General features: G+C 43.1%; 1 protein-coding gene across 6 annotated transcripts in view; it reads right to left on the bottom strand.

The window, feature by feature from the left end:
- Positions 1-23,402, bottom strand: part of RABL6 (RAB, member RAS oncogene family like 6) — a 257,386-nt gene that overhangs the window by 211,117 nt on the left and 22,867 nt on the right. For 4 of the 6 annotated variants that reach the window (XM_033960962.1, XM_033960963.1, XM_033960965.1 and 1 more), the window contains exon 3: positions 12,483-12,530. The exons of 1 other annotated variant lie outside the window; for it this stretch is intronic. In XM_033960962.1, coding sequence (XP_033816853.1) covers positions 12,483-12,530 — 48 coding nt within the window. Of the gene's footprint in view, positions 1-12,482; positions 12,605-23,402 lie in introns of all 6 variants that reach the window. One more of the 6 variants, XM_033960967.1, reaches the window with a different exon arrangement.

Here is a 23,402-nt window from a genome sequence, read left to right on the forward strand (position 1 = left end):
CCTCCCTTCCCTCCGTCCCTCTGTGTACTTCTACACCAGGGCCTTCCTCTCCCAAAGGCCTGTCCCCCCCCCAGAAGGCTTGCAACCACCTTAAGGCCTGCACCCATCTGAAGGCCTGTCCCCCCCAAAGGCTTTCCCCCCCCCATGAAGGCCTGTACCCCCTTAAAGGCCTGCACCCTCCCTCCCCCGAAAGCCTTCCACTCTTACCTTCACTGAATTACAGCAGTGAAGCAGCCTAAACAGAGGATCGCCGGTGCTTTAGCGATCCTTGCAGGCTGCCATTGTCTTCAGGAGCACATTCACTCTGGCCCAATCCTATCCATGACGTCAGAGGAGTGGCAAGACGACGGCAGCCTTCAAGGATCGCTAAAGCACCAACGATCCTCCGTGCAGGCTGCTCCGCTGCTAATTCAGTGAAGGTAAGAGTGGGAGGCCAGGGGGGATGCCGGAGGACACCAGCACTTCCCGACTGACCCTCCCCCCTCGCCCCCTAAAGCAGGAGTGGCAATGGATGGCCAGCAAGAGGCAGCGCTGCCAGCGAGGCCAATTTTTTCTAAATACAAATCAATTCAATTCGGAAATCAGGCAGTACTACTAAGCATCAGTTGACTGACAGCAAGGAACATGCTATGAATCCTGCTTAACTTGAACAATAATAGCACTAATAGTTATCCCATTTTCTCACTGTTTGGGAACATGTATATGCCTGCACTCACCATAAATAACTGAATGAACCATCAACTCCTGCAACAGTTATCATCTTTACTTGTGAGCTACTAGTGTCCAAATAAAGATCTGAATCCATCTTGGAGTTTAACTGCAAATAAATTTATTCTTATATTAGCAGCAACATAACATTAGAGAAGGGCAAGGGCTGCTAGGCATCTTTTAAGAATAGCACAGAAAGCCTCTGTAGTTCTTTTCATCTGAGAAAACAGAAATCATAGTATTTTTAAATACACACTGAAATTTTACCTGTTGTTTTTGTATTTTCACTGGAAACATCTGAAATTTGTGTGTGCAAATAGCAAAAAAGTAGCTACCTGTATCTGCTTTAAGCTGATATCGGGATTGTCTCCAGCTTACCTTTTTCCTCATTTTGTGTTGCATAGACCATCAAGAGAAACTAGAAACTTCTACTTATTTGCTTATCCAAAAATTAATGGGTGTAGATATAAAACCTTCTTAGATAGGACCCTAGCAGTTCAAGCTGGTAGACAACAATCTTGGTTAGATAAATGTATTCAACAAGCTATGTTATTCTTTTGCAGTTTTCGGAAATTAATTAAGACACTTTGTTCGATACGTTTATTTAGTGAGTTTTATTATTGAAATTCTATTTTACAAATATTTGTATTTTTTACTGTATTATTGTATTTTGCTGATTGTCCAACTCTTTTTAGTGTAAACCACCTAGAACTTTTGGTTATGGCGGTATAAAATAAAGTTATTATTATCATCATCATCTATGGAGCCTCAATATAGATGCTGCCAGAATTCCCTATCTTCTAGATGCTTTTAGCAGGCCCAACCACACATACATGCATATCTTCTGGCTTGCAGAATGCATGCAGGACCCACAGTTAGATAAAAAGCACAGACAATTCAACTCCTAGGGGAGGTGAGAGGGAAGTGGATGTGATGTGTCCTCTGCTGTCCCCAGAGAACATCTGCTAGGGCTAGATGCACTAAAGATAGCGACTCGATCGCTGTTGGCCGATTTTCAAACAGCGATCAATGCACTATCACTTTATATTTCCATCCCCCAAGAAACAGCATTGGAAGTCATTGGATGAAAGAGCACGCCCACATGTGGTACCCATAGTTTTTGATTCAGTTGAGTGAGATTGCCATTACTTTATTTTTGAGAATAAGTTTTTCTAGCAATGCTCTGAGGTGGTTATGGGGACCTCTTTTGCCCCCACCATCGCCAATTTGTTTATGGGGTCCTTTGAGGAACAGTGGATTTATAGCTCTTGCTATATGCATCATCTTCTCTGCTGGGTACGATTCATTGACAATGTCTTCTGTCCATGGATGGGATCTCTGAATATTTTGCACAATACCTCAACTCTTGCCATCAAACAATTAAATTTGACAGTCAGTATAATACCACTAAAATTGTATTTTTGGATGTGTAAATAGAGATCAGGGATGCACAATTTGATACGACAGTGTATTCAAAGTTGACTGATAGAAATTCTTTGCTTTCATTCTCTAGCATGCACCTTTTCCAATGTGTGCTAACATTCCTTTTGTGCAGTTTTTACGATACAGAAGGTTATGTGGCACTAACCAGGAATATATAGAACAATCATCCAGCTTGTGAGATAAGCTGACATCCAGAGGGGATGCTTCTGCTATAGTGAAGAAAGCACAGAAAAGAGTGCTATATAATCCACGGGAGGAGTTGATAAAGTATAAAGAATGGAAACAAGAGAAGGAAGTGTTACCCTTTGTGATTAAATATTCTACTTTATCTCCTCAGCTTCAGAAAGTAATTTGCCTGCATTTTCAATGCTAAGAGTTCATTCATGATTTGAAAAGTCTAATTTGATTTTTTTTTATCATCGAAACATCAATTTGTGTGATATTTTGAATCCCGATGCTCTTAAGACAGAACAAGAGCTCTGTGGTGGCTACTGTGGGTGGGCATCAAAAATGTGCCCATTAATGATTGAGTCTCATGTGTTTGTAGATCCTATATCTCATAAAGTTTATCATCTTAAAGAGTTCACTACTTGTTTAACTGAGGCAGTCGTTTATGTGATTACGTGCTCCTGTCCACTTATTTATGTAGGGCAAACATCGAGAATGTTTAAAACTAGATTGCTAGAGTACAAATCATGCTTGTACACAGGTAGGACAGAGGGGCCCCTGGTAGTGCATTGGCAGCAATTTCACGAGTTCCAGGATTTGAAGTGCACTATTCTAGAGCAGTGCCGGAAGCCTGTAAGGAGTGGCGTCGTTACCTTCAACAGAGGGAACAGAGTTGGGTATATGAACTTGATAGCCCCACATGGTCTTAATGTCCGTAATGAACGGTCTGCTTTTTTATAGCTTCTTTTTTTATAGGCACTTATGCAACTGATTTGTTACTATTTTGAATCCCGGGAAGCTTGTTGATTTAGTGAACAGCTGGGTTATGGTGAAAGACTCCTCCTCTATATGTCATCATCGCCCCTGATAGGTGCAGAGCACGCTGGGTGGACATGGTGTGACAAACCCATGGCCAGCCCTACTCTGTGTCAGAGAAGAGCAGAAATAAAACACGGCCCATGATCAGAAGAGCTGATCAGGTTAGAAGCATATATTTGGAAGTGGCTGACTAACTCTATAAAAGTGGGGCAGAGAAAGACACTTCTGAAACTAGTATCACTAGGCATGATGTCTCTTGTCAGAGTAAAACTTGTACTAAACCAGCTAAAGTTCCAGTTGTTAAAATGGAGCCTGTTCCTTTAAACCTTAGGAGAGGTCAGTGCAGGGAGCCCAAGTTGAGCCATGCTCAGCTTTCAAGGGAGCTACTGCCCATCACTCTTCCTAGGAGAAGAGGGTGTGGCTATGAATTACTTAAGGAGAAAGCTTTGAAGCAACAAGGGAGTCAGGACAGGAGGAGCCACAGGAAGCTGAAGGGAAGCATTTCCCTCAGGAACCATGAAATGGGTAGGATTGTGAAATGGCTGAAGAGGAACCACTGTTGGGACTAGCTATACAGTGCTCAGAGTTTGGAGAACTGATGGTCACAGATGAACTCTCATTATAACTGCCATTGCCACAGAGAGAGCAGGAACTCGAAGGCCTTGAGCATGCACAGATGCTCAAGGCCCAGCAAAAAGGACGGCAGATCTTCGGGCGCACCGACATGTTCTGTGCGTTGGTGCCGGGTGCCAGATGGGGGTAAGCAATGTGTTCGGGTGGGTGGATGGGTGCGTGGAGATGCCGGACCGCGGCAGGGGGGGCACAAGCGGGGGGGGATGCCAGATCGCGGGGGGGGGGGGGTGTTTGCCGGATTGCGGGGGGAGGCGCTCATACATAGAGGCAAGCTCGGTTTCTGAGGCACCGATTTTGCAAATGTTTTGCTCGTCTTGCAAAACACTCGCAAACCGGTGCACTCGTAAACCGAGGTATCACTGTACTTTATTTAAAAGATATAGAATATTTATAAGATAATGAATAAGAATTAATTGGACCCAAAGATAATTGAAAATGTGAAGCTTAAAGCAATGATAGCTTGAGCTTTAAGTAGTGTCACTAAAGTTGAATGAATGAACAGGGGAAAATCATAATACTGTATGTTGAATGAGGTGCGAGACATGCTGGAGAATATTTATAATGGAGAAGAATTTACTGGTTATACATGTGTCATCCTTTGAAGATTCACTGGACATGTAGGCCGTTTAATAGCTCTAAGACGAGTTTTGTCCATTCAAACAAACAAATCCTTTGATGCAATCCATTTTGTATCTAAGTAGTTTTTTGATTTTGGTTTGTTTGAGCTCTGCCTTAAAGTTATCAAACTTGGTGTTCAAATCCTGCATTTTCAAAGGGCAACAATTTGAGACATAAATTAATGCGATCTCAATTCAAATCTGCAAGTATTGAACTCCCACTGTCAAATCAGGGGCATGTTGTATGTGGACAGTGTAAATAAATATTGTGTGTATAGTTCCCTTTACAGTTTTTATTAATAATAATAATTTTATTCTTATATACCGCCATACCGAAAAAGTTCTAGGCGGTTCACAACAAGGTGAGCTAATACATGGGATACAGATAAAATACAAATTAGAATAATAGCCTTACCTAAGTGGGCATTAAACAATAAGTCCTTTTCTGATTGCAGTACTAGTGGAGATATCTACGTGATACAATGCCCATGTCAGAAACTTTATATAGGGCACACCACTAGAAGTATACGACTAAGGGTTTGTGAGCATCTTAGTAAAATCAAAACACAAGTTATGACAGCTCCATTGGTCCAACATTGCACTGATTCAGGACATTCGGTGACAGCCTTTCAATTTTCAGTGTTGGAAGTTCTTTTTTTGTCTCGCAGTGGTAATTTGGCTCAGTTGTTATGGAATAAAGAGCAGTGTTGGATTTTTAAGTTGCAAACCTTAGCTCCACTAGGACACATTATGACGTGGTGCCCCTTTAAATTTTTTGAAGTCAGCGTTTTCCTGCTGTTAAGCAGCGATTTGGAGTTCATTTGAATTCAAGAGAAGTCATACTTATCAGATACTTAGCGTTACATGTCTTTTGTATCGTCTTTTTATGTTCACATTTCAGTCTTTTTTTTCTCTGGCAATTTAAGTTTTTACATTACATTACATTAGTGATTTCTATTCCGCTTGTACCTTGCGGTTCAAAGCGGATTACATAAGAAGAAGCTGGACATTTCCAGGAGGGTACGTGACATTTAGGGTAAGACATAGTTACAGAATGAGTATAGATTTGGTAACATTGGATGAAGCAGTTATATTACATTACATATCAAATCTTTTTCCAGGCGTTGGTAGGTAATATGAATCGATAGGATGAATTAGGTTTTTTGTTTTTTTTTTGGTCGGTTGAGGATATGGTGTCAGGGAGTGGGTAACCTGGTCGGTGTATGTGGAAAAGGAGATTAGGTGTTTTGAATATGCTTTTTGAAAAGTAGCGTTTTGAGCTCTTTGCGGAATGCTTTGAAGTCAGATGTTGAGGTTAACAATCTGGTTATGGAGGGTTCGAGTTTTGCTGCATGCGTTGCTATGAGGTTATCGTAAAGCTTTTTATGATGAGTGCCGTTGAGTGGTGGGTATGAGAATGGTGTCAGTGTTCTTCTTATTCTGGGTGGAAGGTTACGGTGTAGGCGATCGATTAGATTTTCTTTGATCACTGATTTTTGGTTTTGTATTATTTTAGATATTCACCTCTTTTTGATGCCGATAACAATAGTTTTGGTTTCCTGAAGCAGTAAACTAAACATGTACATGTTGGAATCAAGCAACTATGTTACAGCTAAGTGCTGTTTTCACAATTAAACTTTATTGAAGTGATTTGAAATTCACAGACTTTCATAATTTGAAATTAAAAAAGCTAAAATGTATGGAGGATAACAGTAATGATTGGGTGGAGAGGTGGTTGGGGATTTTCCCCATTGATTACCCCTTTGTGTCTCTGAGCTAATCCTACTATATGTAAAGCTTTATTTCAAGAGAGTCTGTTATATTTAAGGGATGTGTTATTTTTTTTTTTATATCTTCGCCAGATATGGCCTTCAAAACTTAACACAATACTTCCAAGTGCAGCCTCACCAACGACCTATACAGGGGCATCAACACCTCCCTTCTTCTGCTGGTTATTCCTCTTCCTATGCAGCCTAGCATCCTTCTGGCTACAGCAACTGCCTTATCACACTGTTTAGATGCCTTTAGATCCTCAGAAACAATCACCTCAAGGTCCCTTTTCCAACCTGTGCTTATCAGCTCTCACCTCCCAGCACATACAGTTACCTCATATTTCTACTCCCCAAATACATCACTCTGCACTTCTTTGTATTGAATTTTAGTTGGCAGACGTTAGACCATTCTTCTAACTTTTGCAGATCTAGATCCTTTTTCATGTTTTCCATTCTATCTGGGGTGTCCACTCTGTTACAAATCTTGGTATCATCCACAAAAAGGTTAACTTTACATTCTAACCTTTCAGCAATGTCACTCACAAACATATTGAACAGAATTGGCCCCAGCACTGAGCCTTGAGGCACACTACTCACCTGCCCCTCCTCTGAGCGAATTCCATTTACCACTACCCTCTGGCTTCTGTCCGTCAACCAGTTTCTAGTCCACTTCACCACATTGAGCCCTGTTAGCCCACGGAGTTTGTTTAAGAGCCTCCTATGAGGAACCATGTGAAAGGCTTTGCTGAAATCTAAGTAAATTACATCTAGCGCACGTCCTTGATCCAATTCTCTGGTCACCCAGTCAAAGAATTCAATCAGATTCGTTTGGCACGATTTACTTTTAGTAAACCCATGTTGCCTCGGATCTTGTAATCTATTAGATTCTAAGAATTTCACTATCCTTTCCTTCAGCAACGTTTCCATTATTTTTCCAATAACTGAAGTGAGGCTTACCAGCCTCTAGTTTCCCGCTTCATCTCTACAATCACTTTTGTGAATATGGACCACATCCGATCTTCTCCAGTCCTGCGGAACCTCTCCTGTCTCTAAAGGTTTATTGAACAAATCTTTAAGAGGACCTGCCAGAATCTTTTGGAGCTCCCTCAATATCCTGGGATATTCGAGGCTTGTGCGGAAGGGATCAGATGGTTTGCTGGGACAGGGCGGAGATGGGGCCCAGCTCGTGGGGACGGGCCAAAGCTTGCGGACACAGACAAATTTTTCCCCCATGTCATTCTCCATATGGAACCTCAAGAACATTCTGTGAGCCAGAAAGATGTGAATATGCAAGTATGCCTCTGTTAGATTCAGAGAGGCAAGGTATTACCCCTGGCGCAACCTGGGGAAATTATTGTATTTCCACGAAGAAGCAGGGAATCTTGAAGGCTGCATTGACTGACTTTATATCCAGAATCAGTCTCCAGTCTTCTGAGTCTCTTTTGAGCATGATGAAGTATATGGAGTATACATTCTCCTTAAAGTACAGGCTCTACGGCTCCTAGAACAATGAGCCTCTGAACTGTCGCCTGCACCTGGGCTGCATTTTCCGGCTCCCCTGATGGAGAAGTGAGAAAAAGGTTCAGGAAGAGCCGATAGAATTCTAGCTTGTATCTCTCCCAAATGACCTCCAGCACCCACCGATCTGAAAAGATCTGTGCCCAAGTCTGCCAGTACTCTGCCAGCCTTCCCCCACCCTCAGGGGAATGTTGCTGCCCTGGCGACACTGCTGTTTCTAGAAAGTCGCAAAAGACCCAGATCCGGACGCTTGGGGACACCTGGTGCTTCCAAACCTTTGTCTTTGGCCCTAGAATGTCCGCTGACTGGAAGAAGCTCCATGAGCCATTAAAATTTCCTCTATCGGATCCCTTTGCATTCTGGGGTTTGTTATCTGTTAAGGATTTCAGCTTATAGTGGCATTAGCCATTAGATCATCCAGGCCCTTGCCAAACAACAACTGGTCTTGAAAGGGGAGCTTGCTCAGGGTTGTCATGGAGGCCAAGTCTCCTGCCCACTGCCTAATCCAGAGCATTCTGCGGGCAGAGATGGTGTAAACTGAGACCTTGCTCAGGACCCTGAAAAGATCATACAGAGCATCCGCAATATAATCAACCCCCGCCCACTTTAGCAATTAGCCAGTACATGCTGTATTTATTTTCCCTGTTTATGGTGCATGCCACCGTGAGTCCCTGTCTTTAAAAACTTCTCCTACTCAGTTCGCACTCACCAATCTTTTTCATTTCCCCTAGTTCTGTTAGCACACATCACAATGACCAACTCTCAGATTCCAGTATTTTGGGACCATCGCCCAGCCACTACTTACAAATCTACTTTCTATCAAACATCTCACCTCATTGACTTAAACTCTGATAATATCATTAACCGTAAAATTGTGCAACCAACACTATTAAATATGTTAATTAATTCCAGGTCCTTAAAATCTAAACATCACCTGACTTTTATTACAACGTCTCAGTGATATCGGTATTTCTGGACCAGTCCTACAATGGTTTAACTCTTATTTTTCTGACCACTGTTCAAAAGTGGTTTTCAACTCTAACTCCTCAAACACTTTTCCTAATAACTATGGCATCCCACAAGGGTCAATCTTATCCCCATTACTATTCAATATTTTTCTGGCCCCCCTTCTAACCTTAGGACAGTTTATCGGATTCACCATATTTGCTTACACAGATGACATACAGCTAATACATCCTATTGATCTCAATAAGCCAGAAGAAATCATTACCATAAATCAGAAATTGGAAAAAATCAGGGCTTGGTTGAACAATAAGAAGTTATCCTTAAACATTAATAAAACTAAACTAGTGATCTTTCCTACTAAAAATGGACTATCACTGTTTAGCTCCATCAAATCTGAATCCTCCACAATACAAATTGTTCCTTCACTTAAACTGCTTGGCGTAATCTTGATAGTAAATTCTCTTGCCACAATCAAATCAGTTCTGTCGTAAAAAAATGCTTCTATCGTCTGCGCATGATTCGTTCTCTTTCTAAAGTCCTCGACATACCTTCCATAAACATATTAATTCATTCTCTTGTAATTTCCTGTCTTGACTATTGCAATGTCCTTTATAAGGGTATAACACAAAAAGAAATCAGACGTTTACAAATAATACAGAACACCACAGTTAAAATAATCTATAAAGCAAAAAAAAAATTGATCATGTTTCTCCGTTACTGAAAAAATCTCACTGGTTGTTAATAGAACATAGAATTACATACAAAATTATTTTATTAGTATTCAAAACACGATCTAGTAACTTACCAGAATTTATTAATAGACATCTAATTTCTTACTATCCCCTCAGGTCACTTTGCTCCATCAGTCAGAACCTTCTTGTTATTCCATCCTTAACGCATATTAACACTTTATGTTCCAATATCTATTCAGTTATAGCCCCCTCTCTCTGGAATTCCCTACCAAGTTATTTATGAGAAGAATCTAACTTAATTCATTTTAAGTCCAAACTAAAAACCTTTCTGTTTAGCGACACATTTGGAACATGAATGTCCTTTTCAGGACAATTGGAAGACCTGATACTTTCTCCTCTTCCTTTTTCCCTTTTACGTTCTTTCTCTCTTATAATTGTAGTTCTCTCCTTTTACACTTCTCCCTCCGAATCCACGGTTTCAGTATCCGCGGATTCGGTTATTCACGATTTTTTGTGGGGAAAAGAAAAGAAACGCTCCATCCTGGAACTCCCCGGACCTTACCTGGTTGTCTAACAGCTTCCTAAGCTCCTGCACTGTGCAGATCACGCATACAAAATGGCTGCTATGAGTTCTCGTATTCTCTCGAAACTGCAACAGGAACTCCCCGTCCCCGCAGCCATTTTGTATGAGTGATCTGCAAGGGGCAGGAGCGTAGGAAGATTGCTCCTGCCCCGAAAGCCCGCTAGACCATCAGATAAGGTCCGGGATGCCGGGGGGTGGGTCAGAGCCGGCCCAAATGTTATTCACAAATTTTCACAGAATGGCTCTGCCCCTAACCCCTGCGAATATTGAGGGAGAAGTGTATCCTTATGTTATGTACGTCCTAAATGGTATTAATAAACTCCCTGTTCTGTCCACTTTTGTCAATTTTAACTATTATTTAAGTATTTTATTGTAATGTACACCGCCTAGAAGCTTGATTAGCTTGATTTTAAAAAAACTTGGAAACTTGCTGTCCGGATCAAGAGCATGGCTTAGCTGAGACTGGCATGCCCGGATAATATAAGATGATGCCACTGCCATTCCCAGTGCAGCAGCCTCAAATTGTCTTTTGATGACAAAATCTATCCTGTAATCCTGTGTGTCCTTGAGGACTATGTCCCCTTCACTAGGGAGTGAAGATCGCTTTTTAACCTGTGCCACCAGCGAATCCACTTTAGGTGTAGTAAACCATGCTGAAACTCAGCATCCATCAGGTAGAGCTTAGCCATAGACTTAGCTACCCCTAAGGGTCCCTCGGGAATATTCAAGTGATCCTTTAACATCTTAGTGATCTCTGGATGCGAGGGAAAACAGGTTCCTTGGTGCTGCTCATGAGTGAACACTGAACCATAGAGGCTTGAGGCAACTCCAACTTTAATTCCTGTAGCTGAGGACCCTAAATGAGAAATTAAAAACATGTACTCTGACCCTTCATCCTCTGAGTCTATCAGAGCTTGGGTCCATGTAACATCTGAATGGCTCCTTGGAGTGGACCCTGCCACTTTCACTGAAAACTCTGGCACTACCTCTGCCGAGTTCCCAAAGGGGTTAGGCCTGCTTTTGAAACTTAAAAAGGCTTCATTCATCATGTGTACGAATTCAGAAGCGAACCACTCTCCAGGTTGCCCAGAAGGTCCTGGCAGGGTCTCCCATACTGGCTTCTGGTGTTTGTCCACCAGCACGTGGCTCCTGATGAAATTTCTAGCCCAGAAAATGCTCCAACTGAGCACCTAAATTACCAGAAGCATAAGGGGAGGCGAAGCCTAAAATTCTCACCCCCCTCATGCACCAGGCGGCATGTGGAACAAGGACTCCCTTCAGATAAGCATCCACCATAAATCTGGAGTATTTACACCTGAGGAGTTTATCTATACTGTTTTCTGTCAAAAATAGGGAGGTATTGAGGCAGATGGAGGCTTTTAAAATAAAATCTGGACATCCAAGATAGCAATTCTGCCGCCTAAAACAGCCCATGGAGAAAAAATATAAACTTAAGAAATGCAGGAAAGGGATTTGCGGAGGTGGGGGACCTGATCCCTAACCTCAGAAACTTTTAAAAATGTTGTTTTTTAAGGAACTCTCAATTTTCCCTATAGATTGCAATAGACTTAGTCACTGTGCCATGCTTCTGTGCTGGAGCAGCAAAGGGAAATGATTCTTGCTGTTGTCTGGGTCTCGCCGTGTCTGGGTAGGTAGAACCGATGTTTCAGTCATCATGGCTGAAATGTTGGTTATACCTACCCAGACATGATGAGATCTAGACAACATCAACAATCATGACGCCAGCTATGGAAGCCTAAGAGAACACACATAGGGAAACCTCTGATTAGAAGTGAAAGAAAATTTCTGTCTCAGACAAGCCTGGAGTCCAACATTTGGCTTGTTTCTTCGGACTGCCATTCATTCCCCGATGTGGAACTGGACTCCCAGATCTCTGCCAGAACAGTGCAACATCGTGGAGGGAGGAACGCAGTCAGCCCTGATCCCGGATAAAACCGCCACAGGAACCGCTCAAGTCACTCAAGGCCACTGCGGACTAACCCAGGAAGAGATTGCTCCATAGGGAGCCTGAGCTCTAAGAACTACTGGTACAGACTGGCCACACAGGAATCATGTGAGGCATGTGCCTGTGAGCTACAAACCTCAGCCCCGAGACTGTATTTTCTTGCAGCCAGAAATGCCCCCAGAAGACCTCTGCAATACTGAAAGCCTGTGATCAGATAATAAAAACCTCAAAATAATAAAAATTAAACTCAAGCAGAACAGACCGGCTCCCTACTCCCCACTTGTAGACAGTAAGACTGATGGGGTGGAGCTTATCCCAGAGTGATGGGAGGTTTGAGCATGAAAACAACAACCCTCACGGTTGTGAAGGGTTTTACTCGTTGGTCAAGATTACCAGTCCTGTTGTACAATAATATGAATTAATGAGATGCTAACATGCCTAAGAAATGACAACCAAGGAAGCTATTAGAAAAGATTTACTACTTGCCATAAAAAATATTTAATGCACTATTCAGAGCGCAGTGATCAAAAGTTTTAAGAGCTACAAATTACTATAAAAGAGATTAAAGGATAATATGTAAAGGAACAAATAACTTACCTTTGTCAACTACATCCCAGACTTCAACCTTCACAATATCATCAGTGGCTACAGAATGAGAATTGAATATGGAAGGTTAACAACTGCATCCCAGACTTCAACCTTCACAATATCATCAGTGGCTACAGAATGAGAATTGAATATGGAAGGTTAACAACTACATCCCAGACTTCAACCTTCACAATATCCTAAGTGGCTACAGAATGAAAATTGAATATAGAAGGTTAATTAATGTTTTAGAACTGCAAACCCAACCCAATGAACAGCTAATCTGTATCTAAATATTGAGGGCCATTTGTTCTTTTAGGCATCTGTGGCTGGCGCCATGATTGTTGCAGTTATCTGGGTCCTGCCATGCCTGGATAGGTAGAATCGACATTGCTGTGGCTTTCTTCAGGGTGTGCTCTGAGGTCTGTCGTTTGTCATTATATATAGTGAATCCTCAAATCTGATTTGATGGACATGAGTGACTGAGGCAGGAAAGTTCACTTATCACAAATTTGAATTTTGGTGGGAAAGTCAGTTGGTCACAGCTTTAGATTCTGGTGGGAAAGAGGCTGGAAATTAATTGGGACAGTTGTGACTGGAGATGGGGAGGAGAATTTTCTGAGGTCATATTCTAAAACTTTGAGAGGGAGGAAGGTGATTCTCCTCAGCCCCAGTCCTTTTTGCACTATATTTCTTTTGAATGAGTAGTTACCATGCTTTGTCTAAGGGGCAGGTGGTTATCTCACTTCAAGCTGGGTTTTATCTCTAGCTCGATGAAGCAGCATTGTTTATCCGGCTTGTTATTTCTCTGTGAATTTTCCGGTATGGGCTGTTGGGGAGCTATGTGAATGTGTCCTCTGCTAGAAGGTTGAAATCAAGAAAACCCTTCCATACTAACTTATCACCACCCAGCCACAAAAGGAGGGGTCCTCTGTACACTAGTGAATAAAGCACTAATAGTTTGTGACCCAGACAGGCAATCTTTAGAAAGAAAAGGACACCCTCCAGGACACATGTCTTGCTAATACCTACAGCAGAAGAGTTAATTATCAAGCCCTAAAATTTCTGGGCAATCCAATCCATAAAATTTATTTTTAAAATTTATATACTCTCTATATCTAGATTGTTTCCATATAAAGCATACATAGCATAAAAAAGAGATTAGGTTCTTACCTTGATAATATCTTTTCCAGTAGATAGGAATGTTATGCTGAACCTTAGGGTTCTCTGTCCATTCTTGCAAGCATACTAGAAAAAGATGTCACAGTTTTTGAAACCTCCTCCTTCTCCCAGGAGACTGCTGCCCTCTTCAGTTCATTCTAAAGCATGCAAGAGCTCTAGAGTAAAAGACAGGAGCAGGAGGGACATGGGGAACTCCCCAAACCAAGGTTCTGATCTGCTCATATAACATTGTAACAGTCAATAATGAAACTGTAATGTATACGTGAACAAACATTACCACTAAACAGTAAAATACATCAAATAAATAAACAGTTTGATATCAGTGGAACTCAACTATCTCTTGAGTTTCTATTTACAAACTGATTCTGAACCCACAGTCCAAATTGCAGAGAAGTCTTGGCTATGGAGAGGACCATGAAGAATAAGGCAGAAATAGGCGCATCAGAATTTATTAGGTGGGGGTTCAGCATATCATTCTTATCTACTGGAAAAGATATTATCAAGGTAAGAAACTAATCTCATTTTCCAGTGCAATAAGAATGGTATGCAGAGATCCAAGATGGCTGCCGCTATCTGAATGCTGACAGGACGCCAGAGAGTGTCTTTTTCCTACCTTTCCGAAAAGAAGGGGCAGAAGCGTTGGTGTTGCCTCCCAGCGCTTGGTGCCCATGACTCCTACAGTTGAGGACATCTTCAGACGCCTGCAAATTGAGCAAACTTCTTCGGGGAGTCGCCCGTTGAGCGGAGTGCTTCGGCAAAAACCCATGGGCTAGACGTCACTCTGAGCCCCGATGTCAGGACGCCTCCCCTTCAGCCGCTGCCGCTGGGAGCTAGCTCACTGCGAGAGGAGAGGCAGTATTCTCCTCTCGAGAGGCCAGTGCATTGGAGGGTTCACCGCAGGAAACAGCCCAGAAGGATTTGCTCCTTTTGGAGAAACCAGTGACCGGGACATCTTCAGCCAAGGAGGAGCAAGGCATCGGGGAGGTAAACCAACCATCTAAGCTATCTCATACTACACCAATAGTCTCCTTTGCTCCAGTTAAACCCCCAGAAGTCACATTAGACTCGCTTTGGGAATTAGTTTTGGCTTTGGGGAATTCCTGAATCCTCAAATTAAAAATTTAGATAAAGAATTGAAAGACCAGAAAGAAGAAATTAACATTTTGAAAGAGGATATTACATCATTGAAATCTGATATGCAAGAAGAAAAAAAGGATGTAAAAATGATTTAAAGCCATCATGATTTACTTGTAAAAGACAACTTGATTACAAGGAGAAAATTGGAAGCACTTGAAAACAATAGTCTTATTAATAATTTACGCTTAATTAACTTTCCAAAGATTTCATCAATTTCCCCAAGAGAAATGATAAAGCGTTACTTTCTGGAAATACTTAAAATTCCTGAGAATTCTTTACCACCATTGACAAGAGTGTATTATTTACCTACAAAGACTCAGGATTCTCAGAAGAAAGAAGATCTTGGAAAACCTCAGGAAAGTTCTCTAGACGTTTCCGCTTTATTGGAACAATCAGATAGAGAAGTGGCTATTTCAGCCACTCTCTTACTGTCTGTGGCTTTGGCTCCAGACAAAGATTGGATCCTTAAACTTTTCTTTAAAAATAGATCTAGAGACTTCCCGGGTTTCCATATTCAAATTTTTCCTGATGTCTCTAAGGAGACTCAAAAGAGAAGAAGGGAATTCCTAATATTGAAACCAGGTGTGACTCAGATTGGGGGTTTATTTTTCCTTAGATACCCTTGTAAATGTGTAGTGAGGTATTGTACTTTAAAATATGTGTTCTTTGAACCGGCTCATTTGATGGCTTTCCTCTCCATGAAGCGCCTTGAAAATGGAGAAATATCTATTTCAGCATCAGATAATGTGTTTTCTTGCTTATTATTTTGTATTTTAATCACTCCTATTCTCTAATCTTTGATCTTAATTTTGAGGACTAGTGTGTGATTAAGTAGAGAGATATTTTCCTATTATAGTTTGATTTATTTTCTGGATGGAAAGTAATTTAAATATTATGTTATCTTAATTACACTTTCTGTACAAGATGGTATGCTTGTTAAATAATGTGAAAATTTATAAATAAATAATAATTAAAAAAAAAAAATATATGGTATGCAGAACCTTAGAAACCTACCTAAGCAGTCCCCAAAGTCCCAGGAGGGAAAGATAAGCCTTTTTTCAGTACTGAGGATCCAAAAGCGGAATCTTCCTTTACTGCCACATCTACCCTATAGAATTTAATGAAAGTATGTAAAGAAGACCATGTCGCAGATCTACATATCTCCTCCGGAGGTATCACCCTTGATTCTGCTCTGGTCGAATGTGTTTTCAACAACACTTGCAGTTGTTTGCCACAGACAATGTAGGTGGAGGAAATCGCTGTTTGAATCCACCAGGAAATGGTGGCCATGGAGGTTGGTCTGCCTCAAGTTGACTCTTTGGTTAGGACAAAGAGATGGTCTGATAGACAAAACTCATTAGTCACTTCCAGACAATGCAAGAGGACTCTGCGGATGTCCAGCAGCTTTAAGTCTTGTTTTTCTTTTTAGAACCCGCAGATTGAAATGCTGGTAGCCTGACTTCCTGGTTGATGTGACATACTGAAACAACCTTTGACAAAAAAAGAAGGTACTGTACACGCAAGGTCACTCCTGTTTCCATTAACTTCAGAAACGGTTCCCTGAACGACAAAGCATGCAATTCTGAGATTCTTCTGGTCGCGGTAACTGCAATTAGGAACACCACTTTGATCATAAGGTCCATGAGAGAAGCTTCCTCCAAAGTCTCAAATAGGATCCTCCAAAGACCCTCTAACATGATGTTGAGATTCCAGGAAGGGAAGGGATCTTGGATCAGCAGCCTGAGCTTTAGAGCTCCTTTGAAGAATCAAATAATGTCTAGGTGAGCAGCCAGGGAGACTCGCTTATCTTGGCCTCTAAAGCAAGTCAGGCCTGTCATCTGCACCTTAAGGAACGTCACTGATAGTCCCTTGTCCAGGCCCTCTTGAAGGAATGCCAGTACTAATGATACTGGGGCTTTGTTGGGCTCCAGATTCTTCTTATTGCACCAGCCCTGAAAAGTATCACATGCTTTGGCGTATTCCAAAAGAGTGGATGGCTTCTTGGCCATCAGTAGGATGGTAATGACAACTTCTGAATATCCTTTCTTGGCTAGCACCGCGCGCAAGAGTCATGCCATAAGACCGAAGCAACCTAGATCTTCTAGAACAATTGGCCTCTGTGTGAGCAAGTCTGGATACATCTGAAGCCAGAGACATTCGTCTACTTGTAGGTGTACTAGGACGTTTGGGTCAGTCCGGGCTACAAGGATCACCCTCCCTGGGTGAGATGCTATGCAACAGACCACCCAGCCTATAAGGGGCCATGGAGGAAACACATATAGTAATCCAGACTTCGGCCATTGTTGCATCAGGGCATCCAGCCCTGCATTTCCAGTCTCATATCTTCAGCTGAAAAATAGAGGACCTTTCTTGTTGCATGCTGTTGCTATCAGATCAAATGTCAGATGCTCCCAATGTCCTACTATGTCTTGGGGAATGCCCACAGGGCCAACGACCACGCTTCTGGGTCCAAAGTCTGTCTGCTGAGGTAGTCCGCTTGCACATTGTTTACTCTGGCTACATGTGCCAGAGTGATGGCCAACAAATGCTTTTCTGCTCAAGCAAACAGTAGTTTTGCATCTAGTTGGAGCGATGTGCTTCTGGTGCCCCCTGCCAGATGACATAGGCCTCAGACATTGAGAATACTTACAGCTCTGCCTTCCAACACCAACTTTGGCTTCGCAGAGCCAGGTGGACCGCTCTTAGTGTCCATTTTCCTTCAGGCGATCACTGCAGTGTACCCACCACCCACCCCCCAGCAAACAGGGTGGCATTCATTGTCAGAGTGACCCAGGAATCGATCTGAAGTGGAATCCCTTTTGCTAGAAACTGTGGGTGGAGCCACCAGCTCATGCTGCTGCAAGCTCTTCCGTCCAGGGTAGAAGGACCTTAAGGAGTTTCTTCTGGGTAGACCAAAGAGACAACAGCACATCCTGAAGTGAACATATTGTCAGCCCATCATCCTTACATTTTGGGGGCTCGTCTCGGTCCTTCCTAACGATTTTATCTGGGTAAGTAGAATTCAATTTTTATTTTTCTTGTATGGAATAGGCAGGATTTTTTCTTGTATACACTGTGCAATAGGTTATTAATTATTGGTTGCATTAGAGTTTAAGCCCGTTACATTAACAGGTGCTAGAGTACATGTCTGTCTGTCTGGGATTTTTTTTTTTAATTTATCTCTCTCTCCTTGGATGCTGTCTGTCTGTCATTCTTTCTGTCTGTCTCTCCCTGGCCCCCTGTCTGTCTATCTTTATTTCTAACTCTATCTTCTTCCCTCAATCTTGCATGTGCCCTTTTTTCTTTCTCCTCCCCACTTCCTTCCAACGTCTGCTCCCCCTATCCCTCAGACTTCCATTCAGTGGCTGTCCCTCCTCTCACCCACACTTCCATTCAGTGTCTGTCTCCCTCTTTCTACCCCTTCCATCTACTATTCCCCTCTGTCTTGCCCCTTCCATTCACTGCCCTCTCTTCTCTTTCCATCCAGTGTCCGCCCTCTCTCCTCTGTTCCATATGGCATGTACTCCTTCCTTTCCCCCTGGTCTGGCATACTTTCCTCCTTCCCTCCATGCCCTGCCATCTCTTCTTCCCTCCAAGCCATTCTCTCCCCCTCTGCTTCCTTTCCTCCTTGAACTTCATTGGGCAGCAGCAGCATTCACAATTCATTGCTGTTTCCGGCTTCAGGTCTTCCTCTCTGTCGGGTCGGGTCTTCATGAAAACAGAAAGTAGGCAGGACCCGCCAGAGAGGAAGGCCTGAAGTGCCTTTTCATTCAAGGCCTCTGTAGGGGAATTATTAGTATCAGACAAGAAAATACTGACTTGAACACTCAGTGCCATTAGTTGTCCAAAGACTTAGATGAGGCACAAATTAATATATCCATGCTAAGAACCCAAATTGTTCAAGCTACAAATTCCTTTTTAGCTGTAAATGAACAATTAGAAGAGGCTAAGGCAGAATTAATGTATTTAAAGTCAAAATGTGCCTCACAGGGACAGGTTAATGCTGTCTCCTCACAGATTCTGCCGTCTGCACTAGTGCCACCTCCCCCCCTATAATCCCTGTAGTCAGTTTATAGAGAAACAGAACACAGTTTTTGTAGCAGGCCAACAAAAAGGTAAACTAGCTACAGAAGTAGAGCAGGAGGAAGAACAGACAAACGAAGGTGAGGAAAATTCACTGCCAGGCCAGAGCAATACCAATAGTGCCCCTATAAGTGACCCAGCACCAGTAACAGTAGTGCTGAAGGGACATATGAAAGACAGTGACATTGAAAGAATAGTGAAAAAAGTGGGCCCTATGCCTTTTAACATAAATGAATGGTGCAAATGGGCTACTGACATACTGTTTCACTGGGGTCTAGGGAAATACAAAAGGAACAATGCATATTTTGATAAGCTTATGCACCTAGCCCTGGGTCCACATTATTATAAATTTGGATCTCTAGTTCATCCATACCAATTTGTAAAGATGGGCATCGAACAACTATTTTGCTGCACCTCCTTACAAGTACTTAGAACTCTTTCACCCCGCCAAACAATACACTAGAGTAGTTTGCATATAGGGTGTGAGTAATCAACGCGGTACTTAACGAACATGAACACTAGCCTACTTCGGCAGATTATGGTCAGAGAGAACATAAAGAATTTCTATTAGAATTATTATCCCCCGAGATTACTAAACACCTGTTATTTTCAGAGGACTCTAAAGCTACCCCTTTTGATACTTTACTGCTCAGGATTGGGTCTGTGTGGAAGACCCAGCCAGCTCAAATTATTTCAGTATCAGAAGCTAGGAGGTGGCATGCTGAAGGAGCACCCCAATATAAGAAAACACCACACACAGGAAATAGAGGGCATGGCAGAGGTACTTACAGAAATTCCTCCACTTACATTCCTTTCCATGAACTCAAAGACCAAAAGGAAAAATCATGAAAAAAGAGGGGCGGATGAAATGCAGCTGACACCATGACCACCCCGAAGGAATGTTATTAATATCCAAATAGCCTTGCTCCGGGAACGGACTCAGCTCCACATCTTCAGCAGGCTGGGTAAAACAGGTCCCCATAGGATAAACTTGCAAGTTGCAGATTTAAAATCTGCTCCTCTTCACACAGGCAGAGTAGACCCCTATTCAAAAGGGATCTCCAATTTCACAAAAAAAGACTACGACCTGAGTAAAAAATAGCAAAACTATCGCAAAATAGAAAAGAAATAAACCAAGCAGATCAGAAGACACTTTTCATGCTCGCCTGCAAAAAGAGAAACTTGAGGGGACAGCAGACTCCTGAGAGGAGGAGGTTTCAAAAGCTGCAATTTACATCTTTCTGCAGTATGCTCGCAAGAAAGGACAGAATACTCTAAGGCACCATTCTTCAATTGCCGGTCCACGGACCGGTGCCGGTCCGCAGAAAATTCCTACCAGTCCACGCAGGACTGGCAAGATCAACATCTCCAATTTCCTGCCAGTTCGCGCAGGACCGGCAAGATCGACGAGCTGTAGTCTGCGCATGGCCAGAGAGATCATGGGGAGCCCCCAACAGTGTGCTTTCTCCCCTACCAGCGGCTCTCCTTACTTACCAGTGCAGCGATTCAGGAAGGCAGCCTTGGGGCTTTTGCTGAGTTGCTGCCGCCTTTGATGATGCAACTTCCGTTTTCCTCAGAGGCGGTGGGACCCAACAAATGACTCGAGGCTGCCTTCCTGAATCGCTATGCTGGCAAGTAAGGAGAGTTGCTGAGAGGGGAGAAAGCCACTGTTAGAGGCTGGGAAGCTGCTGGGCATAGTAAAAAAAATAAAAGGGACAGCTGCTACTGGACCTGAAGAGGGATAAGGGGAGATGCTGCTGGGAGGGGAGGAGGAAAAGGAGTCTGGGAAGCTGCTGGGCAAGGGAAAAAGGGACAGCTGCTACTGGACCTGGAGAGGGATAAGGAGAGATGCTGCTGGGAGGGGAGGAGAGAAAGGAGTTTGGGAAGCTGCTGGGTAAGGGAAAAAAAGGGGCAGCTGCTACTGGACCTGGAGAGGGATAAGGAGATATGCTGCTGGGAGGGAAGGAGGGAAAGGAGTCTGGGAAGCTGCTGGGCAAGGGAATAAAGGGACAGCTGCTACTGGACCTGGAGGGAAGGAGGAGAGATGCTGTTGGGAGGGGAGGAGGGAAAGGAGTCTGGGAAGCTGCTGGGCAAGGGAAAAAAAAGGGACAGCTGCTACTGGACCTGGAGAGGGATAAGGAGAGATGCTGCTGGACAAGGGAAAAAAAGGGACAGCTGCTACTGGACCTGGAGAGGGAGAAGAAGAAATGCTGCTGGGAGGGAAAGGAGTCTGGGAAGCTGCTGGGCAAGGGAAAAAAAGTTACAGCTGCTACTGGACCTAGGGAGAAGGAGAGATGCTGCTCCCAACATCTACCAAAGGTTCGAGGGGGGGAGTTCAGGGGAGCATCCGGTGGCAGGAGGAATTGGCATCCCTCCTTTTTTTTTTCAGGAGTGGAGGGTATGGTTGGGGGGGCTTCCGTTGGCAGGAGGGAATGAGCATCACCTCCTGCCAATTTTCTCTTATGGGGGATGGGCGGATTCCCCATACTGCGTTTGTCAGGGTCATTGTGGAGGGCTGTCATCATCGATGGGGGAATTTTTTTCTTTTTTTTTATGGGACAGATATTTTGCATGTGTAACACACGCAAAATATATGTGCCATTGGAAAAAAAGAAAAAAACAGGCAAACCTGTCATTTTTTTCCAATAGTTAAAACCCCTGGGTTGTTGGTTTTTTTTAACATAGCCAAATGATGTTAGTGCATCAGTCGTTTGGCTACTTTGTATGGGGTTTTAGCTAATTTGCATGGCCAGATCAGAAGAGGAAAAGTGATGCCTTACGTGTTAATTTTCTTTCCTTTAAACCAGGGGTGTCAAACTCAATCACATAAGGGGCCGAAATCCAAAATATAGGCTAAGTCATGGGCCAAATTTTTTATTAAGATACTTAAGGGATTCTTTTATTAAGGCACGCTAACCGATTTAGCGTGCGCTAAATGCGCACCTTAATAAAAGGACCCCTTAGTAGAAGTACAGTGGAACCTTGGTTTACAACCATAATTCGTTCCAGAAGTATGCTCGTAAACCAAATTGCTCGTATATCAAAGCGAGTTTCCCCATAGGAATGAATGGAAACTCACTTGATATGTTCCCCCCCCCCCCCCGAGTCCACCGGCGCTGCTCCATTCCCCTCCCTCGAGGCCACAGCCACTGCTCCATACCCACCCCCCCCGCCATCCGGTATCCCCCCACCCCACGATCTTTTCCTAAATGATATGAGCAAGATGGTAAAATTATGTTCTTACCTGTTAATTTTCTTTCCCTTAGACGCAGCAGATGAATCCAGAGACCAATGGGATAGCCCACATCTACCAGCAGGCGGAGATAGAGAAACTGATTAACAGGTGGTCCTATTGGCTGGCACTCCTCCTGTTTATCCAGTATAGCTCCTTGCCCAAGCATCCGTAATCATCAATAGGCAGAGCATGTAAAAAACTTCTTTCCCATAACAAATCTCAAAATGCAATAATACAGAAAACAACCTACCATAATAACAAACTGCGAAAGTTGCAAAAGAAAAAACCGAGAGACAATATCCAGAAAGGGTGGGGCTCTGGATTCATCTGCTGCGTCTAAGGGAAAGAAAATTAACAGGTAAGAACATAATTTTTCCTTCCCTAGCAACAGCAGCAGATGAATCCAGAGACCAATGGGATGTAGCAAAGCAATCCTCAATCTGGGTGGGAAGCAAACGCCACCTCCGCAACAACCGAAGCACAAAACGCCCCTACCGCATGCACCCCCACATCCAAGCAGAAATGCGGAGAGAAAGCACTCTCGGAAGACCAATTAGCCGCCAGACAAATCTCCTCCAAGGAAAAAACCACTGGGCCGAGCCCAAGAAGTAGCCATCGCTCCAGCGGAATGATCATGAAGTTCTTTCGCCAACCGCTTCCCTGCCAGCAAGCAAGCATAAAGAATGTCCTCCTGGACCCATCGAGCGATGGAGGCTTCAGACGCCGCCATACGTTTGAGGCGTCCCTTGAAGAATACAAAAAGGAGATATAAACAACTAAAAGTCGTTAGAAACCGAGCTCACGGAGAACGCTACGTACGTATCAAAAAATGCAGTGAATAAAAGCACTGCTCCCAATTTCTCCTCCCAGGAAGAAGGAAGGAAAAGCGAGCATGACATAAAAGAAAGGATGACACCCCCCTAGAAAGAAATAGTGATTCCATCCGAACTGATACCCCATATTTCGGAAATCAGAAATAGGAATCCCCGTTGAACAAGGCCTGCAACATAGAAAACTGCAGAGCTGAAGCCATGGCCACAAGAAACCCCATGTTCAACGGCACAGCCCTTTAGAGTCCCAAAAGACAAGGATGAAATGAAGCCTTCGGTAAACTGAGAAGAAGTACGTGAAGATTGTACTCCAAACCGGGCTTTCTAAGAGGCGCATGAATATACCGCACTCTGTTTAGGAACTGAAATACATGAAGCTGAGAAGTAAGCGAAGAGCAATATACCTAGCCCTTGTAACAAGCCAAGAATGGCACTAGAAGCTGAAGAGAATTGAACGCTAAGCCC

This window comes from Geotrypetes seraphini, chromosome 10 (assembly GCF_902459505.1).
Source record: "Geotrypetes seraphini chromosome 10, aGeoSer1.1, whole genome shotgun sequence".
Taxonomy (NCBI): domain Eukaryota; kingdom Metazoa; phylum Chordata; class Amphibia; order Gymnophiona; family Dermophiidae; genus Geotrypetes; species Geotrypetes seraphini.